Source organism: Miscanthus floridulus, chromosome 8 (genome assembly GCF_019320115.1).
Source record: "Miscanthus floridulus cultivar M001 chromosome 8, ASM1932011v1, whole genome shotgun sequence".
Taxonomy (NCBI): domain Eukaryota; kingdom Viridiplantae; phylum Streptophyta; class Magnoliopsida; order Poales; family Poaceae; genus Miscanthus; species Miscanthus floridulus.
This window is the reverse complement of record NC_089587.1, coordinates 120226772-120248707: the sequence shown is the minus strand read 5'-3', so window position 1 is coordinate 120248707 and position 21936 is coordinate 120226772. Positions and strand designations below refer to the sequence as shown.

Here is a 21936-nt window from a genome sequence, read left to right as displayed (position 1 = left end):
CTATGATCAATCTGATCATTCTGTACTTTGGTTTTCTGGTTTCCTAATATATATCCAGTAAGGGCCAAGGCCCTTCCAGCTCCTTCAGAAAAAAACAAATGTAGTCAAGATCAAACTACTGTTCTTGTTTCCTCATCTCCAAAAAATATAAATCCAATTTCGTTACACAAATCGCTGGAGCTGGAAAGCAATAATAACAAGATGATGAGAGGAAATGCGCAAGCCACCATGTTTGAAAGCTGAGCACGAGAAAACGAAATCTTGACGAAGAAGAAGACATGGGCTGGGCATGCACGGTCGCTGGCTGCAGTGCTGCACTGTACCCAAGTCATCTATCTATACTTCTCCGTTGGCAATGAGGATTGCTGGATTTGTAGATAGATAGATACTCCTACATTGCAAGCGAAACAAACGTGAGTGACCTTTTGGCTGGGTTTGTGTAGTCGTGTTCATCATACGGCTCTTCTCAAATAAATTGCAGTATGACCATAATTTCAGAAAGAAAAAAAACACCACACGCAAGCCCGGACAGACGAATTAGTGGTTATATATATCCTCTATTCATATATACCAGCTCAACTGGAGGAGCAGGAAGATGATCAGACGGCTTTAGAAACAAAAAAATCAGACGGAAGAACAGCACAGACGTTATAATAATTAAAATTAAAAAGAAAGTAAAAGAATCAGAAGGAGGAACAGCACAGACAGAAAAAAAACTTCAAAAGATAACGCCGTTGCCGGGGATCGAACCCGGGTCACCCGCGTGACAGGCGGGAATACTCACCACTATACTACAACGACTTCTCTTGTGACCCTGATCATTATTTACTAATATACTGTTTGTTACTTTGTTTAACGATGACAAACGTTTTAACATTTTCTATTGAAACTACAGAAAAACCATCAAACAAACGTCTTGAATGCTATAACCCCATAGACATGTTTGTGCTCAGGGTTTTAATGGTTGTTCGTTCCCTTGTACTATCGTGGCCTGGGAAAAGGGAGCCCAGGGTTTCAGAACAAAGCTCCATTCGCAAATAAGGAGTACTGCAGTACACAGATTCATTCCACTACCAGTCGAATCCGCAATACTCAGTTCGGAACTTTGGATGCCAAACAAAATGCTTTACTCATAACGGTCAAACACCGGCACAAAGCATTCCAGTTCTCAAAAAATACACATATTAAATCAACAATCTCATTTTATCTCCATTTGTTGTCGAGGCCTCGAGGGTAGGAATCCATTTTTACATACTGAGATCTTTACATGCCCAAGGAGGAAGGAGGGTAATTTCTGAATCAACTACTATCATCATCGCATTGTCAACGAATGGAACAAATAGCTTAGCCCTTCCGATGCGGGATCACTCCCAGAACAAAAAAGGGGACCGATAGTCCGATACTGTACAGTGTACACTCGATTGCAATCATCTTAGAGGTGGTCTTGAGAATGGAGTCGGCACGGATGAGTATGATGATGATGATGATGCTAGCGGAACTGTTGAGAATTCAGAGTCTGGACGACCCAAGAGATGTGGACTTGTGGATGGGCCTGGTGCCAGGTTTGCGGGGTGCTGCGATGGTTGCTGGATGCTCAACGATGTGCTTGGACCTGTGGCCGTATGGCTCTCTTCCTGTGATTGCCTTGCAGCTTCTGAGGCTTCCCGTTTCTCCCTTTCCTCCGTCTCCTTGAGCAGGAAGTCCACCCACAGGTCTGCGAATGACTGCACATGATGGCACGAGGACACCAATATCAACCATCAGGTTGTAACATAATGCAAAAGTACAGCTTAGTGCTTCTCATTGTCTGCTGAACTTTAGAGGTGAAAGGAATAGGATCATGAAAAAAAAAAGTATCAGGCATATAGATCCCACCTGACTATCCTGAGACGCTTGAGTAGATTTGCCAGATGGACCTCCACCAACGATTCCTCCAACTAGGCGTCCCGGGAGACCCAAAACACCACGGACAACACCCTTACCAGCATTATTTTGTGCAAAGCCAATCCTTTGCTTGTCTTCCTCAGAGAAGCCAAGCATGCGGACCATGAGATCCAGAACCTGCCGATACGCAACATCAGCAAATTATTGGATAACAAAATTTATTTTGGAAGTGACACTAATTGATTTGGAAGAGCCACACACCTCTTTGCTGTGATTTCGTTGGAAGTAGGTGACTAGCAGTTTTATCACAATGCGCCTGCAAGAAAAAGTTTGATTATTTTATATGTTGAATATATCATATAACATCTACTGATTTGTCGGATGAGGTGATGAAAGTGCAGAAAGAAAAGAAAAATCTATGTTACACAAGATATATCATGTGAAACAGAGAACTTTGGTATAGAACAGGATGATAAAATTTGGAAATGTTAAGCTGCAGATGGCATGGTACGACCATAGATTAACCAGCAGTTAAGTTTTGGTCATCAATTCTTATTTCAAAGCTAAAGAAGAAAAGGTGAAAACAAGAGGAATAGAAAACACAACTGGCCTAGTTTTATTTTACCGTACACACAGGAGAGCTGCTTATCTTTATATTAAGAAGATGAAAAAGGGGCAAAAGAGCCCCAACAAAAGAAAATAAACCCACACACACTGAGACTCAGTCACTAACACATAAGGGGATGAGAAGCTACAATTACACCTTTTACAGAAGAACAGAATGACCACAAAAACAGCCGAGGGCAGAGCTAACACATCAAGAAGCAGAGCAATCAATAAAGTGATGCCCTTAGCTCCAGCCAAGCCCCATAGGCTCATTTGCTAAATGGTCAAAGCCAAATCATTTCGCACAACAGGTGCAGCCCCATCGAAGACACATCGAGTGCAGTGATTCCAAAGGGACCAAGCTCCAAGATTCCACTTCTGGTGTATTATTCTCGTACAAAGGTTTGAGAATGAATGTTTGTCCATGGGCTCATTTATATGAGTATATTCAATTCTTACTGTTATATCATGTATTGGAAAAAAATTGTCTTCACCAAATAATACATAGCTATCTCTATCATTGGTACCATGGTTTTTGAGGTGTTGTGGCATCCTGTAGTGCTAGGGGTACAGGGGTACACACCTGGATGCCTTCTAGGCGAGATGCCTAAGCAATATGGTGTAACTAAAACCTTGTGGTGTCACGTGGCGCCTGGGATATGCCTGGACACCTAGGTGACGAGTTGGTACAATGGTTTTTGAGGCATTGTGGCATCCTATGGTGGTAGGAGTACGCCTGAACACCTAGATGCATTCTAGGCGAGGCCCAAGCGATATGGTGTGACTAAAACCTTTGTGGTGCCCCATGGCGCCTGGGGTACGCTAGGCAACATGATAGGTGATGCCTCAAAAACCATGATTGGTACATAATTATATAAATCAGGTGTCCTCCATAGATGCATTCACTAAATCACGACATAAGAAAACTAAATCATTACCAACCTGTCAACGGAGTTATCTGAATCTAGTGACATCCTATTCACAGTTGTCATGCTTTGTTCTAGTGCTCTCCGCAATCTTGAATTGTCATCCTCAAGCTTCTGCATGGATCGCTTCCCATCTGCTAACATCCTCTCTGCTTGTGAAAGTTTGGTAGCTATATCTTCCTTCTCCCTTGTTGAAATCTCAATAGTTTGATTTGCCACCTGCATAAAAGGGGCATGCCTTAGTAATGTTACTAGGCACTAACAAAGACTAGAGTATGTGGGCACACCATAAATTTAGGCCTTCATGAATCCAATAAAAATAAGAGGTAAGTACTGAAGTTGGTCAGTGCTTGCTCAAGCATCTAAAAGGTATGCTCTGTTTTTACCTTTAATGACTCTGACAATTTAGATAGTTCTTCCCTAGCAACAGCTAAATCACCTCCAAGTCGTTCCTACATACAAATTAAAGACCATAATCAATCTGACAATTTTTAAATTAGTAAGCTTCAAACAAAGAATACCCCAAGAATTCAATCACCTTGGCTTCACTCTCAGCATAGTACTGTCCAAGGGCAGTCTGAAGATTTAGTAGCTCCACGTTTTTTGATTCAAGTGCACTTATACAGCTTGCAAGTTTGTACTTCAAATCTTCTATTTGTTCATTTGACCTCTGGTGCTCTTCACTTATGATCTTTTTGTTCTCCTCCTGCTTTGCCATCTCAACCTTTAAAGCCCTCTCTAACTGCATTATATGAGCCCTTTGCTGCTCACAGACTACCCGCAATTCTTCAATGAGTTTACTATCTTCATCCATCTTTTCTTGGTCTTCAAGATCCTAATGAAAGTGAATTGTTAGTTTGCACATCATATTGTCCAGTAAACAGGTTATAACATTAAACATAAAGGTATTGCACATAGCTTGTGCGTAGGTGGTACATATGAAGCAGGGACCACATAATACTTTGCCTTGTATCACGAGTACTACAAAAAATGCAAGAAAAATACAAATACCAATATATGGTTACCTTATCTAACAAATGCTGCTTCAGCCGAGCCAGATCCTGCACTGCTTTGTCTCTCTCACGGGAAGCATCCTGTAATGCTCTTTTCAAAGAATCCATCTCTTCCTTAACCTTCACAGTGGAACTACAAACACATCAGTACTTTTATTCTCTTTGGCATTAGGTGGTATCACAAGTAATATATACTACAAATCCTTGTTTTGTTGGCCCATAACTCTTAGGTAACAAGTCATCCATAGTGAAATTTACAAACTCTATGATCTTGGCAATTTTCAGATGACTCTTACTAGCAAAAACTGTGGAAAATTCATTTCAGCACATTAAGCAACATATAATTCATTGAGATCTTGATTTAACATCGAAGTTCTGAATAAACAAATACAACAACAACAACAACAAAGCCTTTAAGTCCCAAACAAGTTGGGGTAGGCTATTCTGAATAAACAAATACAAGGTTTCAAAAGGTGCTAGGGGCTAGGCAGGCGCTAAGCCACCGATTAGTGCCTAGGGCGCCTAAACATAGAGATTTAGTTGCATAAATATGAAAGAATAAATAGAAAAGGAAGAGCAATGCCATAAGAGCCCACTAAGGGAGGAAGCCCACTAGCCCATCTGAACACCATAACACCAAACGATGCCCTACCACCACCGATTCCCAGTAGGCAATCCTTGTGAAGCCACACCACCTCTCCACCAGTGTGCCCCAGTCCGTCACTCTACATCTCCATGGTGCACCACCTCTTCTCCTCCTGCACTCACCCCATCTGCTCCTCCATGCGCCGACCTCTACTCCGCCCACGTGCACCCCATCCTCTCCCTCTCCATGGCACCCCTGCTTTGGCTGCGCTCATGACCCTTTGGAGAAATCAAGCAAAAGGGGCTACATCGAACAGAGGTGAGCATAATCGACCGACTTGGACACCATGAGGTATGCATAGTCGCATAGATTGAATCACGATATAACAAACCATTTTGCCATCCAAATCTCATCTCTTCTCTTCCTTTCTTCACCATCCATGGGTTCTGACAGTTCATGCAGTGTTTAATTGGATGCCTATGGACTAGGAGGCATGATAGGTCTCTCTGCTTAGCACCTAAGCGAGCGTTTAACAACGTATTTTGAACACTGAATAATAACAAGTAGTGTTTATCATTGAACAAAACAAGTCTATCCCATGCATCTTCCATAGGCATTGATCACCATTGAAATTATATATATGAAGCACAGCTTAAGAGCAGATCGTACCTTTTCCGAGTCAGAAATCTTGTTAGTATCTAAAGTACTGTCAACAGTTTTTTGTGAGGTACTCTTCATACTCTTGAGATCTGCCTCAAGCTTGACTTTCTCTATCTGCAGAAGCAAATATTATGTTGTCAAAATCTGTTGCGAAGTTTCCATATGTTCATTGTATTAGCACTATATTATAGCAGATGCACGATCTGTTAGACCTTTAGGCTAGAGTTCTCCTTCTGTAGAGCCATCAACATATTTCTTAGGCTCTGAAGCGATCCGTCCGAGACATGCTCCTTGTCCCTTCTGCTTAACTCATCTTGAACACGTCTCAACTCTGATTTCTTCTCACTCAGTTCCTTGTGTAGCCCTTCCATGCTAGTTGATATCTGCAGAAGTACATAAGAAAATAATCTTCATGCCCATGGAGTCAAATCCATTACCTTAAACATACTGTTGACAGTGGATCAAGATACATAGGCATCTCTTCCATAGGGAAAAAAACTTACCCTCTCTTTGTTCATCTTGAGTTCATTTAGTTGCAGCTGAAGAAATTCATTCCGCTTGGTTTCATCTAAAATGTAGAAACAGCAGATTTAGAAAAAAGAAGCTCACTAGATTTAATATAGACTGCTAGCTGTTTCAGATGTAACAGTTTGGACTTAGATCAAGCATACCTTCTAGCCTCCTTTTAGTTTCAGTTTCTTTCTCGGAATTATTGCTGAGCTGCTGTTTCAATTGTTTGATTTCATTTTCAAGACTAGCTTGCTTGGTAATCAAGGATGAACTCTCTTCCTCCAATGCACTTCCCTGTAGCATGATTTAAATTTAATGAAGAGTATTTATTTTTTTAACTAAGTACACAATTTCTTTGCATTCAACAAATAAAGATATCAAAGCTGTTGTTTTTAACACTTCACCATAGGATAAAAAAATCACATCAACAGCTTTTAAGTAGGATGAGGGTGTGAAGGGAATACAAACTAGGAATAAATAATATACGCAATGTAATGAAACTGATTATAAGTAATAACTACCTTCTGATACCCTGTAACTGGATGCAGACCATTTGCGTGAGTACCGTGAGAAGAACCACCGCCATATCTATTCTGCTTGGTGAGATTCAATGAATTTTCCTGAACTGCATTCCTTTGCGCTCTAGGTGATCTTTCCAAAGTACCCTGTGAGATCTTATGTCAATAGCTTACCATAGTGGCATGTTGCATAATAAATGACACATAGTGACTCTATTAAAGTGAATAAAACATAAAATTACATTAGAATTGGCTGAAACTGCCTTACAGCTCTCCAAGCTTCTTTTAAGAGACCCATTTTCTTCACGAAGTTTTCCCAATTGTTCCTACAAAAATATACACAACACATGTAAGAAAGATTGTAAGCCTGCCACGTAAAATCAGTAAATTTGTTTAGACATAAAAATTAAGCATACGACACCTTATTATGATGTGGAAACTAGCTAAAAATGAATCTCGCATCCAAAAACAATGTATCCAGTAAAAATGATCTGGCAAGCGGATACGCGTAAAAGGGAGAAACAGGGAACTTTAAAGAAGGTGTACCTCTTTTTCCTTCAACATTGCCGCATAGTTGAAAGATAATGCCTTTATTTCAGCCTCGGAAGCTTGAAGCTTTTGGATGTCATCCCTGAGTTTAGAAATCTGCGAAGGAAAATGAAATTACATCAATTCATACTTACTGCACTGCTTTCACAATTTGTCATGTGGGAAAGTAAGATCTGTTCATAGAACTAGTAGAACCTCGTGCGTACCCAGTGCAGAGAGCTCCCGCTCTGTGCGGGGTCTGGGGAAGGGTGTCAGTGGCAAGCCTTACCCTCGTAGAACCTCGTGCAACATACCAAATAATAGTTCACTTCACAGTTCAATATTTAGAGAGATTGACAAACAATCAACAAGTTCCTTATAGTCCACCAGTCCCCAAGGATAGCTTCTGTGCAATATGTCATGTCTAAGATCACAAGTAACCAACCCCATTTTTTGGCACATGATATGCTAGGAAAGAATTTACTTCTCACTGCTTTTAACCATCTATTAGAACAAACGTTTGACGTAATACGCAACATTTCTGTGGAAGCAGCATTGGAAAAACTAATATATCAGCATTCTACCAACTTAGATGAACGTATGCACCCTAACTCGAAGCCACATTAATCACAGGATCAATTACGGAGGCAAAGGCTATATTAACATACACTGATCCCTTACCCACCTCGCTATCAACACCCCCTTAAACCCAGATATCAACATTCTATATACTCCTTTTTCTTCCAACAACAACAGCCTTTTCGTCAATGCAGAATTCCCCCTAGTACATTGGCTCCGCGCGCTGGTTGACTGATTGAAATCAATCATACTATCTAAAAGGCAGTTGGACTAACAAAGGTAGCTTCGGATCCCGATAACATACCAGTCACACAGGAAGCTCTACTCGAACCAATTTACCTGAGGAATTTGCCGGGCGGGGATGGGGGTTTACCTCGTCGGGCTCGGCGGCTTTGGAGCCGGGGCCAGGGCGGGAGTACCGTCGGCGCCTCCCCGACGACGGTGGCGTGGCGGGGAGGCCCCCGCCCCTAGCTGCCGGGGCCAGCGGCGGCGTGGGGACCTCGTCGGCCGCGGCGTCGTCGACCTCGCCGGCGAGCCGGGAGAGGCTCTCCCGGTAGGTCGCGATGGAGCTCCGCATCGCCGCGGCGGGCGCCACCGCTACTCCTCGTGGCGCGGGGCCGGGGCCGGGTCTGGCCCGATCCAACGAGGCGGAGGGGTAGGGTTTGGGGGACGGTGGCGACGCGAGGCGGGGAGCGGTGGGGAGATCTGAGAGAGGTGGGAGGAGTGGGATGAGAGTAACGGAAGGAGGCCACGCGACGCTAATGCGGGGTTAGGGACGAAGACAATTTTTTCAGGTTTCTTTTTCTTTTTCAGAAATGCTGTTTTAGCAAAAAAAAAAAAAAAAAAAAAACATAGATTTTTTTATCCCTCTCTTTTCACAGGTGGAGGAAGCATTGTCGTCGTCCTCGTCCAGTACCATACGGTTTGCGGTGGTTGACCTTGACGGCGCTGGCCAACCAGCGGCCGGACGGCCACCCGGGGCCATACATGCTAGCTCTTGCATGTCTTCACTTCGTTCATATCGTCCACGATCTGTATGAGAAAACCGATCGACGTTGACGGTATATATACGAGCTGCAAGTTTAAGAAAACTGATTTGTTCTTTTTGTCCTTGCATAGAAAAAGATCGTTTTCTGTGATCTGTGGATCTGTGATCTTATGATTTGTGATTGTCTGAAGGTAAAAGAAGGCTGAAAGTAGGAGGAAGATGGAGGCTGTTGGATTTTAATTCTATGGTGTAAAAAAAATTCATGTGATGAAACTGCATAAAATACATAGTTGTTGAGGAGACAGATTTTTTTTTATCTGCTTCCCGTTTTATTTTATTTCGATTCCACGCTTCATTTAAAGTTTTTTCGCCGTTTTGCTCGGCTGTGCTTTCGCAGGAGTTGGAGAGACGCGGGAGGCACCGTGTGCCCGTCGCCCGACCCCCTATATATTGCCTCTTTTTCAAAATTTGAATGCTCGACTTTACATTATACAGAGAGCAAACAGGAGTGGCAAACAAGGACGTGATGGAATGGGTCATAGTCACGTCTCCCGACCCCTCTTTGGCTGCTTTCGCATGAGATTTTCAGCGCAAAGCTCCTTGGCTACTTAGCAAAGTATGATGGAGAGAAGGGAGAGGGTTAAGCCTAAACATACTAAGACTTCTCAACTAGCAAGGCTACATAAGCCAAACTAAAGAGCTCAACAACTACGTAGCTACACAAACTAAGCAAGGCGACTTAGCTACACAAGCTAAGAGAGCAACTAGCAAGCTACACAAGCAAAGTAGCTATACAAGAGCAACAACATGGGAAGACGATGACACAGTAATTTACAGGAATTGCTACTTCTTTAATATGTGCTTCTAACTGAGCGAGGATGTTAGGAATTGGAAGCTCCTCAACTGCAGCACCCTCATCTGCTTCCTTGAAACCCATGTCCTCATAGATTTGGTCCTCGTTCACCAAAACATTAGCTTCACCATCACAGTCAGATTTAAGCAATATAGTTAATGTGCACCAATCAATAACATGTTCATCAGCTCTGGCTTCTCTAGGAATGCTGCAAGTGCAACCTCAACCTTCTATATGTTCTGCATTAACGACCCCTGATGTGACAACAGTAGAAGACTGAAAGTGGCTAGAATTACCAGCTATTGTAACCTTTTTGTACCCATCTTTCTCAACATCACAACTTATGTGCATTTCCTTCTCACCCAACCTAAACAGAATCATCTCCTCAAATTGCTCACTACCAGTAACCTTCCACTCTGTTGCACCATCTCTACCAACACCCCAACTAGTAGTTGCTAGCTGGACCCCCATATGATCTTGCTAGTCATATCATCTAGGAACCTAGAAAGTGCGTACACATTGTAACTGTCAAACCACAGGTCAAGTTCTTGAACTTCTATGTCAAGCACTCCATAGCCATTAACCAATGTGTACTTAGCAATACTAATATGGATTCTAAAAGCATTGCGAGGATCAATCCTGGCAAAATCATACACATAAAAAACTAGGGGGAGTTAGGACCAAACTAACTCCACGGTCTACATCACATTCTTCGTCAGAAATGAAATAAATACAAGGCAAAAACATAGATACATACAACGGGAGGCAAGGAGACAACACCATATTGTTACTATATAGGTTTGGCCTCCATCCAACGCGTCTTGCAACATAACATGCACGATTGCGAATCTGGAACCCTAACTGCCATCAACATGCCACAAAACCCTGACCGCACATATCACAGCCACATATGCCGCCCCTAGGGACAAGAGGGCTCTAGATCTAACCTTGGAGGCCGCCCTGCTATGCTGTGACTTGCCGCCGCCATCTCGGTGCTCCGACTAGACATGGCCGCCTCCCCCAATCCTCCGCTCGTGCCGCCGTTGGGAATGAAAAGAGTGAGAGCGAGAATGAGCAAACGGGGGCAGACGAACGCGCATTAAGTGGGAGATGGCAGGGGTAAAAGGGTCTTTATTTGCTCATGCCTGTGTGTTCGGGCTAGGGCAAGTTACACGTTGGTGAGGTGAACTGGTGTGCCACGTCAGTGAAAATAAAAAAAACGTAGGGTCGCTGTTGTTTTTAGTGACAATTTTGTATTTTATCCGTCTAAAAAGCTGGAAATCGAATTGGTGGCCTCCGTATGAGTGCCAAATAGTTAAATATCCTTAGCAACCACTGTTAACGGAAAGATGACATGTGGTTGGTCTGCGTGGATCTGCGTTATTAATCCAAATGGATGCTATATATACCTATATCTCATTGGGCACAAATTAGAGTGAAGCGCCAGAGAATTCGGTGACCACAGAGATTATCTAGGACTAGCTAGCCACTTATTGACGAGGCTTTATTCTGCGGCTAAAATCGTACTTGCCCACTTTAAGGAAACACACAATTACTTATACTCCAGTATATATATGAATTGGTTCAGAAACCAACCAACCAACCGTGAAATTCTGAGCATCGATCGAGAGTGTCCCCAATGCAAGGCATGGCACACCATCGTCTTCACCACCGGCTCCAACTCGTGTGCCTCGTCGCCGTCGTGTTGACGGCCGCCCCAGCTGCCCATGCGATCTTCCATTTCGACTTCCGTTTGGACACCGACAGCCCGTTCTTCGGCCGCTCCGCCCGGGCTTCCAGGTATGACACTTGGCGCCGCGCCGCCCTCGAGAGCAACGCCCGGCAGGCGAGGAGGCTCACCAAGGCCCTCGGCAAGCTGAGCGGGGCCGCCGCCCCCGCCGCCGCCACCACCACCGAAATCGCGGCGGCCGACGTGACCATCTCCCCGTACACCCACCAGGGCCACTGCCTGACCGTGGGCGTGGGCACGCCGCCGCAGCCCAGCAAGGTGATCCTGGACCTCGGCAGCGACCTCCTCTGGACGCAGTGCAGCCTGGTTGGCCCCACGGCGAAGCAGCTGGAGCCCGTGTTCGACGCCGCTAGGTCGTCCTCCTTCTCCGTCCTGCCCTGCAACAGCAAGCCGTGCGAGGAGGGCACGTTCACCAACAAGACCTGCACCGACCGCAAGTGCGCGTACGAGAACTACTACGGCATCATGACGGCCACCGGCGTGCTCGCGACCGACACCTTCACCTTCGGGACGCACCACAATGTCTCCGCCAACCTCACCTTCGGCTGCGGCAAGCTCGCCAACGGCACCATAGCCGAAGCGTCCGGCATCCTGGGCCTGTCTCCGGGCCCCCTGTCCATGCTGAAGCAGCTGGCCATCACCAAGTTCTCCTACTGCCTCACCCCCTTCGCCGACCGCAAGACCAGCCCGGTGATGTTCGGCGCCATGGCCGACCTGGGCAAGTACAAGACCACGGGGAAGGTGCAGACGATCCCGTTGCTGAAGAACCCGGTGGAGGACATCTACTACTACGTGCCCATGGTGGGGATCTCGCTCGGGAGCAAGCGGCTGGACGTGCAGGAGGACGCCCTCGCGATAAAGCCCGATGGCACCGGCGGCACGGCCCTCGACTCGGCGACCACGCTGGCGTACCTCGTGGAGCCGGCGTTCAAGGAACTGAAGAAGGCCGTGATGGAAGGCATCAAGCTGCCGGTGGCGAACCGGAGCGTCGACGACTACCCGCTGTGCTTCGAGCTGCCGCGTGGCACGTCCATGGAAAAGGTGCAGGCACCGCCGCTGGTGCTGCACTTCGACGGCGACGCGGAGATGTCGCTCCCGCGGGACAACTACTTCCAGGAGCCGAGCCCCGGGATGATGTGCCTGGCGGTGATGCAGGCGCCTTTTGAAGGCGCCCCCAATGTCATCGGCAACGTCCAGCAGCAGAACATGCATGTGCTCTACGACGTGGGCAACCGCAAGTTCTCCTATGCGCCCACCAAATGTGACAGCATCTGAGCTGGTACTTATGCATGCAACTACTACTATACAAAGATAATTTGTTTTTTTTTTGTATCTTCAAAATTCAGAGGGCAAGATAATTTCTATATATAGGTATTAATCATCTCATCAAGAAACCTTTTTGTAGGGTAGACATGCTTGCATTCTGTAATAGCCACATGGATAAAAACAATAACGAGGCCTGTTATTACCAAGAAAAAGTGAACAAATAGAGATGAAGAGATAAGAAATCATGAATAATTAATTTCATACTTCCCCCAAGCTCTGGGTGTCAGAAGACATTACTGATGATCAAACGTTTCAATAGAGCTTTGACTGCTCACAATTCATAACCTAGAGCGTTGTCTATTTCTTTTACTGGAGGAATATTTTAGAAATGACTTGTGGTAGCAAATTTGAAGGTACATGATACGCGGAAAATATTTTTGCAGACATGAGATCTGTAAATTTTTAAAACAAATGTGCGCCCCACATTGTTTCACTCTTAACCTATCATACAAATACAAATAGGCAATTGTAGTTTGCAGATTAATATTACACAAGTGATGACTGATGAGGAGTATCACAAGGTGACTTTTAGAAGTGTGCACAAGCTACGCTTACAGATTCAAACAGATGGAAGTGACGTGATCAGGCGAGATATATAACCACTGCATGGAGCGTTGGTGCTGTTGTAGAGGTTACCCTTATTGCTACAAGGGATGCGCTCGTTCTCTCCATAGCCCTCCCCAACCTGGCTGACTTTTTTGTTTTTTAACCTTTTCTTTTGAGAAAAAATTACTTTTACACTCTAGACGATCTTATTCCGAATATAGACCCCAGGGGTTAGCGCCATGACCTTTGACGCTGAGGTTTCCATGACCCCAGGTGTCCATATTGATATATAGTTGTAAGCAAAATGGACTTTAGCCCCATTTACTTTAGATTTTGGTGTTTGATGACCAACACAACCAAATTAGACTAATGAATTTGCAAGTGATTGTTTTGTAGTTCAATAGGGTGCAAGATCGTGATGATCCGATGATCAACACCATAAGCAAGACCTTAGAAACACAAGAGAAGACCCAAGATATCAAGCAAAGTCCAAGCACGAAGATAGAAACCAAGCCGGATGTAAGATCGTGAAGGAACAAGCTCACAGTGGTGACCGGACGCTGGACCGGACGTTGGCGGAAAGTAACCGGACGCTCCGATCAAGAGGCTCGGCAATAGCAGGCGCAACCGAACGCTGGCGACAAATTGACCGGACGCAGGACTGCAACGTCCGATTGAGTACAGAAAGGTTCCAGAGCAGCAAAATTGCGACCGGACGCGTCCGGTGGCATGTGACCGGACGTTGGCAGCGTCCGATCAGTTGATCGCAGCTCTAACGGTCGGGACGACCGGACACGTCTGATCAGGACGACCTGAGCGTCCGGTCAGTAGCAGAAAAACAGAATTTTGTCCCCAACGGCTACTTTCTCAGTGGGGCTTATAAATAGACCCCTCCAACTGGCCATTTGACAGGTGTGGAGCTGAGGAAACATATCAAGGGTGTTGATACACCATTTTAGTGATATCCACTTGTATAGTGCTTAGTGACTCATTAGATGATTAGCATAGATGCTTTGCGAAGTGCTTAGGTTGATTAGACCACCACTTATGCGCTTGCTCTAGGTTTAGGCCTAGTGTTTAGTGAGATTTACATACCTCTTACCACTCGGTGCTTGCACACACCATTGTTGTACATCGGAGAGGCTTGTAGTCTTGCGAGATCACATCGACCGCGGTTGTGGTGTGACCGCCACCGTGTACCGGAGGGAACAAGACCCACGGTGTTTCGGCTGGAAGCTTGATAGTGAAGACGGTGGGGAGCATCCGGGAGAGCCTTGCCGGAAGGCACGTTGGAGACCCACTTGCGCATAGGGAAGGCCCGAGGCTATCCATGAAGTTACCTGACCAGGAGCTTGGCCCTTGCGAGGGATTCCTTGCGAGGGGCTCCAACGAGGACTAGGGGGAAGCTTACATGCTTCTCGATACCTCGGTAAAAATACCGGAGTCGTCGACGGAATTTTGCATATCTCTACCTTGCTCTTTAGCTTCCACATTTACATTGATTGTATTACTCCTTTTGCGGTAGAGATAGCAACACACTAGCAAAACCATAGTTGTACATTTAGATAGTTTATCTTTTGCATAGGTTTTGCTAAGGTTAGAAAAAGAGGCCATTGTTTAGAGTTAGAATTTTAAGTTGTCTAATTCACCCCCCTCTTAGACGTCACAGTCCCCTACAAGTGGTGTCAGAGCCGGTTGGCTCAATTTGGACTTTGGCTTAACCACCGTTGAGCCGACGCTATTTAGAGTGGTTGGGATGGATACATCTAGGCCTCCACACTTTGATGGCACTAACTTCCCCTATTATAAATCTAGAATGGCTTGCCACCTTGAGGCGGTTGATTTGGGTGTTTAGAGAGTCACTCGTGACGGGATGAAACCCATTAATAATCCTGTTAAACCCACAAAGAGTGAAGAAAAGGAAATGCATTTCAATACTAGAGTTAAGAATTGCTTGTTTGAATCTTTTAGCATGGATGTGCGTTTACCAAGTGTTCAATTTAAATACGGCACATGAAATTTGGTTAAAACTTCAAGAGCTCCATGACGACACATCTAATGTCTATGAGCAAAAACATTGCCTAGCTAAACAAAATTATGATTCCTTTACAATAAATGATGATAAGCTTGTTCGTGATATGTATTCTCGTTTAAATCTAATTATCAATGAGCTCCATTCAATAGGATTAACAAAGCTAGATGATGCAGACATCGTGAGGAAGATCATCTCCGTGCTACCACAAAAGAAATATACAAGCATCATCACCATCCTTCACAACATGGAGAACTTGAGCACCATGACCCCGGACATAGTCATTGGCAAGATAGTGGCATTTGAAATATCACATAAGATGGGTCAAGACGAAGCCTCTTCATCGAGCAAAGGCAAAGCTCTCGCATGTAGCGAGAAAAAGAAGATGAAGGGCAAGCAAGTTGAGATAAGCTTAAGTTCAAGCTTCTCAAGTGAAGATGAAGAAGAAGAAAATAATGATGATGAAGATTCAAGTGATGATGATCAATCTTCCTCCTCCACCTCCGACCTTGATGAAGAATCAATCAAACTTATCAACAAGGTAGAGAAGATGACCCAAAGGCTCAATGTCAAGGGTGTGCCCATACAAATTCAAGATATCATCTTCACCAATCAAAGAAATGAGCAAAGAAAGAGATGATGCTATGGATACAGCGAGTTGGGGCACTTTATGGAAGTTTGTCCAAACAAGCCCACACCCAAGACAAAGAAGAAGGTATGCAAGAACCAAGCCCTCACATCAATAAGGACATGGGATGTTTCTTCAAGTGAAGAAGAAGACCATCACAAGAGGTGAAGGCGCAAGCACTCATCATGAAGCTCTTCTCGGGTGTGCCTTATGGCACGAGGTAATGAAAGCTCATCCTCTAGTGAGAGTGATAGTGATGATGAAATGCCTTCTTATGATGAAATCATGCAACAAAATTTTAATTATGCTAAAGTTTGCACTAGTTAACAAAAGAAGCTCGAAAAAATAAAAGAAAAACTAGATAGTTCACAAGAAGCATATAAAACTTTGCTTGAATAATATAAGACATTTGCTAATCTCAATATTGAACTATCTACTAAAATTGAGCAACTTGAGGCTAGTGCAATAACAAATGCATGCACAATCAATGATGAGCAACTTATAAAAAAATGAAAAATTAAAAGAAAAGTTAGCTAGCTCACAAAATGTTTATAAAAGTTTGCTTGCTAAAATGGAAACCATGTGCAAACATTATGATGAGCTAACTAATAAAGTTGCTAATCTTGAAGCCGTTAGTTCAACCCCCACCAAGGCATCTAAAAAGAAAACTTCTATCTTTAACATGTCTAAAAAGGATGCATTTACTTCTTGTAATGATTTATGTTTAGACTCATCCTTGTGCAACCAAGTTTGTGTTGAGAAAGTTGTTGTAGATACATGCACACAAGAGGTTGCAAAGGAGAATGAGCAACTCAAGCAAGAAGTAGCTCGCCTCACCAAGGACTTGACTCAAGTGAAAGGCAATGCAAAGCAAGCCCAACTTCATCAAGATAACACCGTCAAGGGAGTGAAGAAGCTTGATGAAGGATAAACCATGGTTTGCTACGTGTGCCACAAGGAAGGGCACAAGCCCTATGAGTGCAAGGTGAAGAATAGAGGAAGAGCAAAAAAGAAAGAGAAGTAGCAAACAAGCAAGCTCTCTAACACCTACACCAACAAGGTGGACAAGAAGGCCTCCACACCATACTTGTTAAAGAAAAAGAAAAATGATAAGGTGGTGGCCATCAAGGTGAACAAGCAAGCCAACAATAGGGTCAAACGCTTTTGGGTGCCAAAGGAAATCATTTCCAACATGATGAGCACCAAGAAGGTTTGGATCCCGAAAGGGAAGTGAGAAGTTCGATGGACTTTGGGAAATTTGGAGACTTGGCAAAGTATGGATACATTTCATAGGGGTGCATCATGATGGATAAAATTATTGTCAAGTGGGTTAGTGAATACTATGGACCCAAATTCCCATTCTCATGTTAGGTAACTAGATTCAATTTTCTTCAAGTGTCACTAGATTTAATTTCCTAACTAGTGGCATCTTTAAGCATCTAGTTACTCTTAATGCCTAGGTTTGCATTTGCATGCTTATATCTTTTGTCATGCATACACTAGGTATATCTTATGGTAGACTCGGTTTTATTCTTATTCCTTGGAGCAATTCTACATGGTTTAAAATTGTTTAGGAGCACAGCACATAGCTTGTCTTTCAATTGTTCATCTAATATGTGCCAAAGTCTAAATTGTAGATAATTTTTCTCGAATATCGTCTTTGAAAATAACTCTCACATTCATGTGATGTCATCTTTCAAGTGGTATTTTTTATTCTAAAAATCAATGTGCAAGTTTTCTACAAGTATTCCATACTTGTGTACACAAATTTAGGGGAATGTTACTCTACAAGATTGGATACTGAGACTAACACCTTTTCAAGCTTATCATGTGTGTAGTAGTCTCATTGCAAGGAAAATAGAGTCCCTGGAGTTAAGCATCATGCTTAAAAAAAATCCACCACCTATTGTAAGGGGTAGAAATCAAATTGGTTTCCACATGTGGTATTTCTAAACCTATATCATTATGATGATTTTATTTTGATATTTATATGCTTTCTCCATGCATTATATAGATTAAATTCCCTTGAAAAATAATTTACCAATTATGCATATGCTTTGCCTTCTACCATATATATGCATATATTTAGGGGAGCTTAATCTATATAATGTGAGAGTCAAATTTTATGACATATTCCACTCTACACACAAAGGATCACTAAGTTTGACCCTTTCTTGTGCTACTAATATCTTCCTTTTCGGTGTTTGATTCCAAAGCAGGAGAATTTAGATGACCAAAGGCAAGCATTAATTTATAGGACCAAAAGCTAGATCATAATAATTTACAAGTGGTAATGGTCTACAAGTGGTAATGGTCCAAGAAAGGGAGGATAGTGGATTATGGATTAGTTTATGTAATGGAAAAATTTGTAGGAAGCAAGGCTTAAATCTATAATGCCACATGGGGACATTTGCAAGGGCAAGATAAGTTTTTAAGTCTTACAAGTAGTATCTTTAAGCATCATATAACCTTGCCCCTTGCATTGCATCCTAGCAAGTAGATAATTTTTAAATTCTATTTTTTATTATTTGCTTGCTTTGGTTGTGTTGTCATCAATCACAAAAAATGGAGAGATTATAAGAAAAATGGACCTTAGGCCAATTTACTTTGGATTTTGGTGTTTGATGACCAACACAACTAAATTGGACTAATGAATTTGCAAATGATTATTTTGTAGTTCAATAGAGTGCAAGACGTGACTTGGACGAAGGCGACATGATGATCTGATGATCAACACCATAAGCAAGACCTTAGAAGTACAAGAGAAGACCCAAGATATCAAGCAAAGTCCAAGCACAAAGATAGGAACCAAGCCGGACATAAGATCGCGAAGAAATGAGCTCACAGTGGTGACCGGACGCTGGCGGAAGCAACCGGACGCTTCGATCAAGAGGCTCAGCAATAGCAGGCGCGACCGGATGCTGGCGACAAATCGACCGAACGCATGACTGCAGCATCCGATCGAGTACAAAAAGGTTCCAGAGCGGCAAAATTACGACCGAACGTGTCCGGTGGCATGTGACCGGACGCTGGCAGCGTCCGATCAGTTGATCGCGGCTCTAACGGTCGGGACAACCAGACGCGTCCGATCAGGACGACCTGAGCGTCCAGTCAGTAGCAGAAAAGTGGGATTTCGTCCTCAACGGCTACTTTCTCAGTGGGGCTTATAAATAGACCACCAACCAGCCATTTGACAGGTGTGGAGCTGAGGAAACATATCAAGGGTGTTGATACACCATTTTAGTGATCTCCATTTGTATAGTGCTTAGTGACTCATTAGGTGATTAGCATAAGTGCTTTGCGAAGTGTTTAGGTTGATTAGACTACCGCTTATACGCTTGCTCTAGGTTTAGGCCTAATGTTTAGTGAGGTTTGCATACCTCTTACCACTCGGTGCTTGCGCGTACCATTGTTGTACATCAGAGGGGCTTGTAGTCTTGCGAGATCACACCAACCGCGGTTGTAGTGTGGCCGCCACCGTGTATCGGAGGGAACAAGGCCTGCGGCGTTTCGTCCGGAAGCTTGATAGTGAAGACGGCGGGGAGCATCCGAGAGAGGCTTGCCGGAAGGCACGTTGGAGACCCACTTGCGCATGGGGAAGGCCCGAGGCTATCCACGGAGTTACCCGACCAGGAGCTTGACCCTTGCGTGGGATTCCTTGCGAGGGGCTCCAACGAGGACTAGGGAAAAGCTTGCGTGCTTCTCGATACCTCGGTAAAAATACCAGAGTCGTCGACGGGAGTTTGCATATCTCTCTATCTTGCTCTTTAGCTTCTGCATTTACATTGATCGTATTACTCCTTTTGTGGTAGAGATAACAACGCACTAGCAAAACCGTAGTTGCACATTTAGATAGTTTATCTTTTGCATATGTTTTGCTAAGGTTAGAAAAAGATGTCATTGTTTAGAGTTAGAATTTTAAGTTGGCTAATTCACCCCTCCTATTAGGCGTCACGGTCCCCTACAATAATGAACATTACTTTCGATAATTAGTATGGCATTTTAAGCCCATGTAATTCGCAAAAAAAAGGTTTCGAAATGAAAATTTTATTATCGACCAGATGTTAACTGAAGCGCCAAAGACTGCTCAAGAACTGGCGATCACACATGCGCACGTAAGTATGTTAGCTCACCTCATCTTGCTGGCTTCCCAAGGCCAACCCTGATCCTAGCCGCTCAGGCTACAGGCTAGAGCAAACAGGTTCACTACACATCCTAGTAGCACATGCTCATATGTGCATGCCCTGGCGCCCATCTATGCTTTCAGTTGTTCTGCAGCGTTTCCTACGGATGCACAACCAAACAGGACTCCCAGTGCCTGTCATGACTAGCTAGCTGTTTATCACTTGCTAATTCTTGGGAGATGGTATATCCAAAAATTGCATTGCATATCTTGTGTTTTTTAAGTGCAAACTGAGAAGTATATATATATCACTACTAGTCTACCACAGCAGTACTACACAACTATTTCAAGAATTATTAAATGATCACCAAGATCTTGTACCTTTTGTGTTTCACTAATTCATTGAGACGAAGGACGACACCAAGGATGAAGACACTGCCAAAAATCGTTGTCATGACTCGCATTGAAAGCTAGTAGAATCAAACTTTTGATTTTCCTTCCATTATTTGGTCACCCAATGTCACACTGAGTAAACAGGCAAACATGAATCTGGATGCAGTGTAGCATGCTGCATGCAGCTGAACGTCCCAGGTGGCCATTTTTTTCTCTTTTTCTTTCTTTTCTTTTCCTTCACAACCATTTTTTTAATTTCTTTCCAAACGCAATTCAAATCATTTTAAATTTTCAACCACTCAACCAAATAAACCAAATGCAAGGGCATGTATGCTCAAACATATTGCTAAACCTTATGATGAATTTTAATTTAATGAAAATTTTTATTTTCCTATATTTCATGCGCACAAAAATTCCAAATTAAATCTTTTTAATCCTATTTCCAAAAGTGGCAAATTTTGGGGTATTAGACAGGTACCAATCACTGAAACATCATTTCTTCCATTTTTCCAATAGAACTGATTAGCATTAGTGATATAATTTTGTGCTTCATCTTGATCCTCGATAGTATAGTTTTTTTTTTTGTAAACCCAGATATTATATGTTTTAAAAATAAGACTAAAAACTTGAATTGTTTATTATCTGATGGAATTTTTTTTGCCAAGACTATTAATATTGTGAACACGTGTCCATACATTTTAAGAGTTAAGTTGCTAATTTTGCAAAAGCTCATTTTTTGTGTGCATTGAACGATAGAAACAACAAAAGAAACCTTAACGAATTTAGTTACCTATAGATAGCGTCTGTACTTAGCATCAACTAGGCACCATGTACCATTTCTACAAAAAAGTAAATTAAAATCACGGTACACAAGGTTTAGCACAACAAACAAACAACCCGTCAACATTATAAACCTTTTTACTCCTAGAAAAGTAAATGTGCTAACATGTAGGTGATAAAAAATCATGTGATCAAACAAGGGCAATAAAAAGAATGTGATACAAGAAAGAACGAATGTACTAAAATGCATGGTTACTATATAAAATGGTACACTTCATGGCAAGAAAGACAAAGTGTTTAATCCAGCGCTTAAACACATGGCCGAATCAGTAGTGAATTACATCATATGCAAAAGAGTAATAATGGTTACTTCAGTGACCGCATGGGCAAAAGGAAAATAAAAGCAGCTGAAAAAGAGAAACAACAAGCAAGAGCTTCATGCTGCCAGTAGTTGCTTCACACAATTATCTTAAAAAAATGCACTTGGTGACCAACCAGTGTCTTCATTCATTCCTAAGAGCTCGTTCATTCAATCGATAATCTTGACAAAGGTGCTGGGAGACCAACCACTGTTATCATTCATTTCCAGCAGCTGGTACAAGAGGTATGATCTGAACTGGTTGAGGTTACTCTGGAGAACATAAAAATAATAATAAAAGGTTATATTAAATCTAGGGTAAGAAATTAAAGTGACTGTTTAGTGAACA

The 21936-nt window shown here is 43.1% G+C and overlaps 2 protein-coding genes and 1 non-coding gene across 8 annotated transcripts; 1 reads left to right on the top strand and 2 right to left on the bottom strand.

Annotated features, from left to right (window-relative positions):
• Positions 1 to 729: 729 nt before the first annotated feature.
• On the bottom strand, positions 730 to 801 carry TRNAD-GUC (transfer RNA aspartic acid (anticodon GUC)). Its single transcript has one exon. It is a non-coding gene; the product is annotated as a tRNA-Asp (tRNA).
• A 337-nt stretch (positions 802 to 1138) lies between these two features.
• LOC136477231 (golgin candidate 4-like) lies at positions 1139 to 8571 on the bottom strand. 4 transcript variants are annotated; one of them, XM_066475333.1, is made up of 15 exons: positions 8184 to 8571; positions 7250 to 7348; positions 6946 to 7029; positions 6707 to 6850; positions 6347 to 6479; positions 6179 to 6243; positions 5888 to 6058; positions 5685 to 5789; positions 4442 to 4549; positions 3955 to 4251; positions 3803 to 3868; positions 3433 to 3635; positions 2146 to 2200; positions 1876 to 2061; positions 1139 to 1724 (listed from the first exon to the last, which is right to left on the bottom strand). In XM_066475333.1, exons 1-15 carry the CDS (start codon positions 8385 to 8387, stop codon positions 1428 to 1430), a joined length of 2217 nt encoding a protein of 738 aa, XP_066331430.1. In that variant the 5' UTR covers positions 8388 to 8571; the 3' UTR covers positions 1139 to 1427. The 4 variants fall into 4 exon arrangements, with proteins under 4 accessions (XP_066331430.1, XP_066331432.1, XP_066331431.1 ...); XM_066475335.1 differs by lacking the exon at positions 8184 to 8571 and adding an exon at positions 7448 to 8119 and having other exon boundaries at positions 1142 to 1724; XM_066475334.1 differs by lacking the exon at positions 8184 to 8571 and adding an exon at positions 7459 to 8119 and having other exon boundaries at positions 1142 to 1724.
• A 2686-nt stretch (positions 8572 to 11257) lies between these two features.
• LOC136473415 (aspartic proteinase nepenthesin-1-like) lies at positions 11258 to 19889 on the top strand. 3 transcript variants are annotated; one of them, XR_010762611.1, is made up of 3 exons: positions 11258 to 12680; positions 15482 to 17304; positions 18611 to 19889. XR_010762611.1 is itself a non-coding variant. In XM_066471064.1 (2 exons), exon 1 carries the CDS (start codon positions 11291 to 11293, stop codon positions 12674 to 12676), a length of 1386 nt encoding a protein of 461 aa, XP_066327161.1. In that variant the 5' UTR covers positions 11258 to 11290; the 3' UTR covers positions 12677 to 12680; positions 15482 to 19889. The 3 variants fall into 3 exon arrangements, 2 of the variants coding, with proteins under 2 accessions (XP_066327161.1, XP_066327162.1); XM_066471064.1 differs by having other exon boundaries at positions 15482 to 19889; XM_066471065.1 differs by lacking the exons at positions 15482 to 17304; positions 18611 to 19889 and adding an exon at positions 15458 to 15475.
• The last annotated feature ends 2047 nt before the right edge of the window (positions 19890 to 21936 follow it).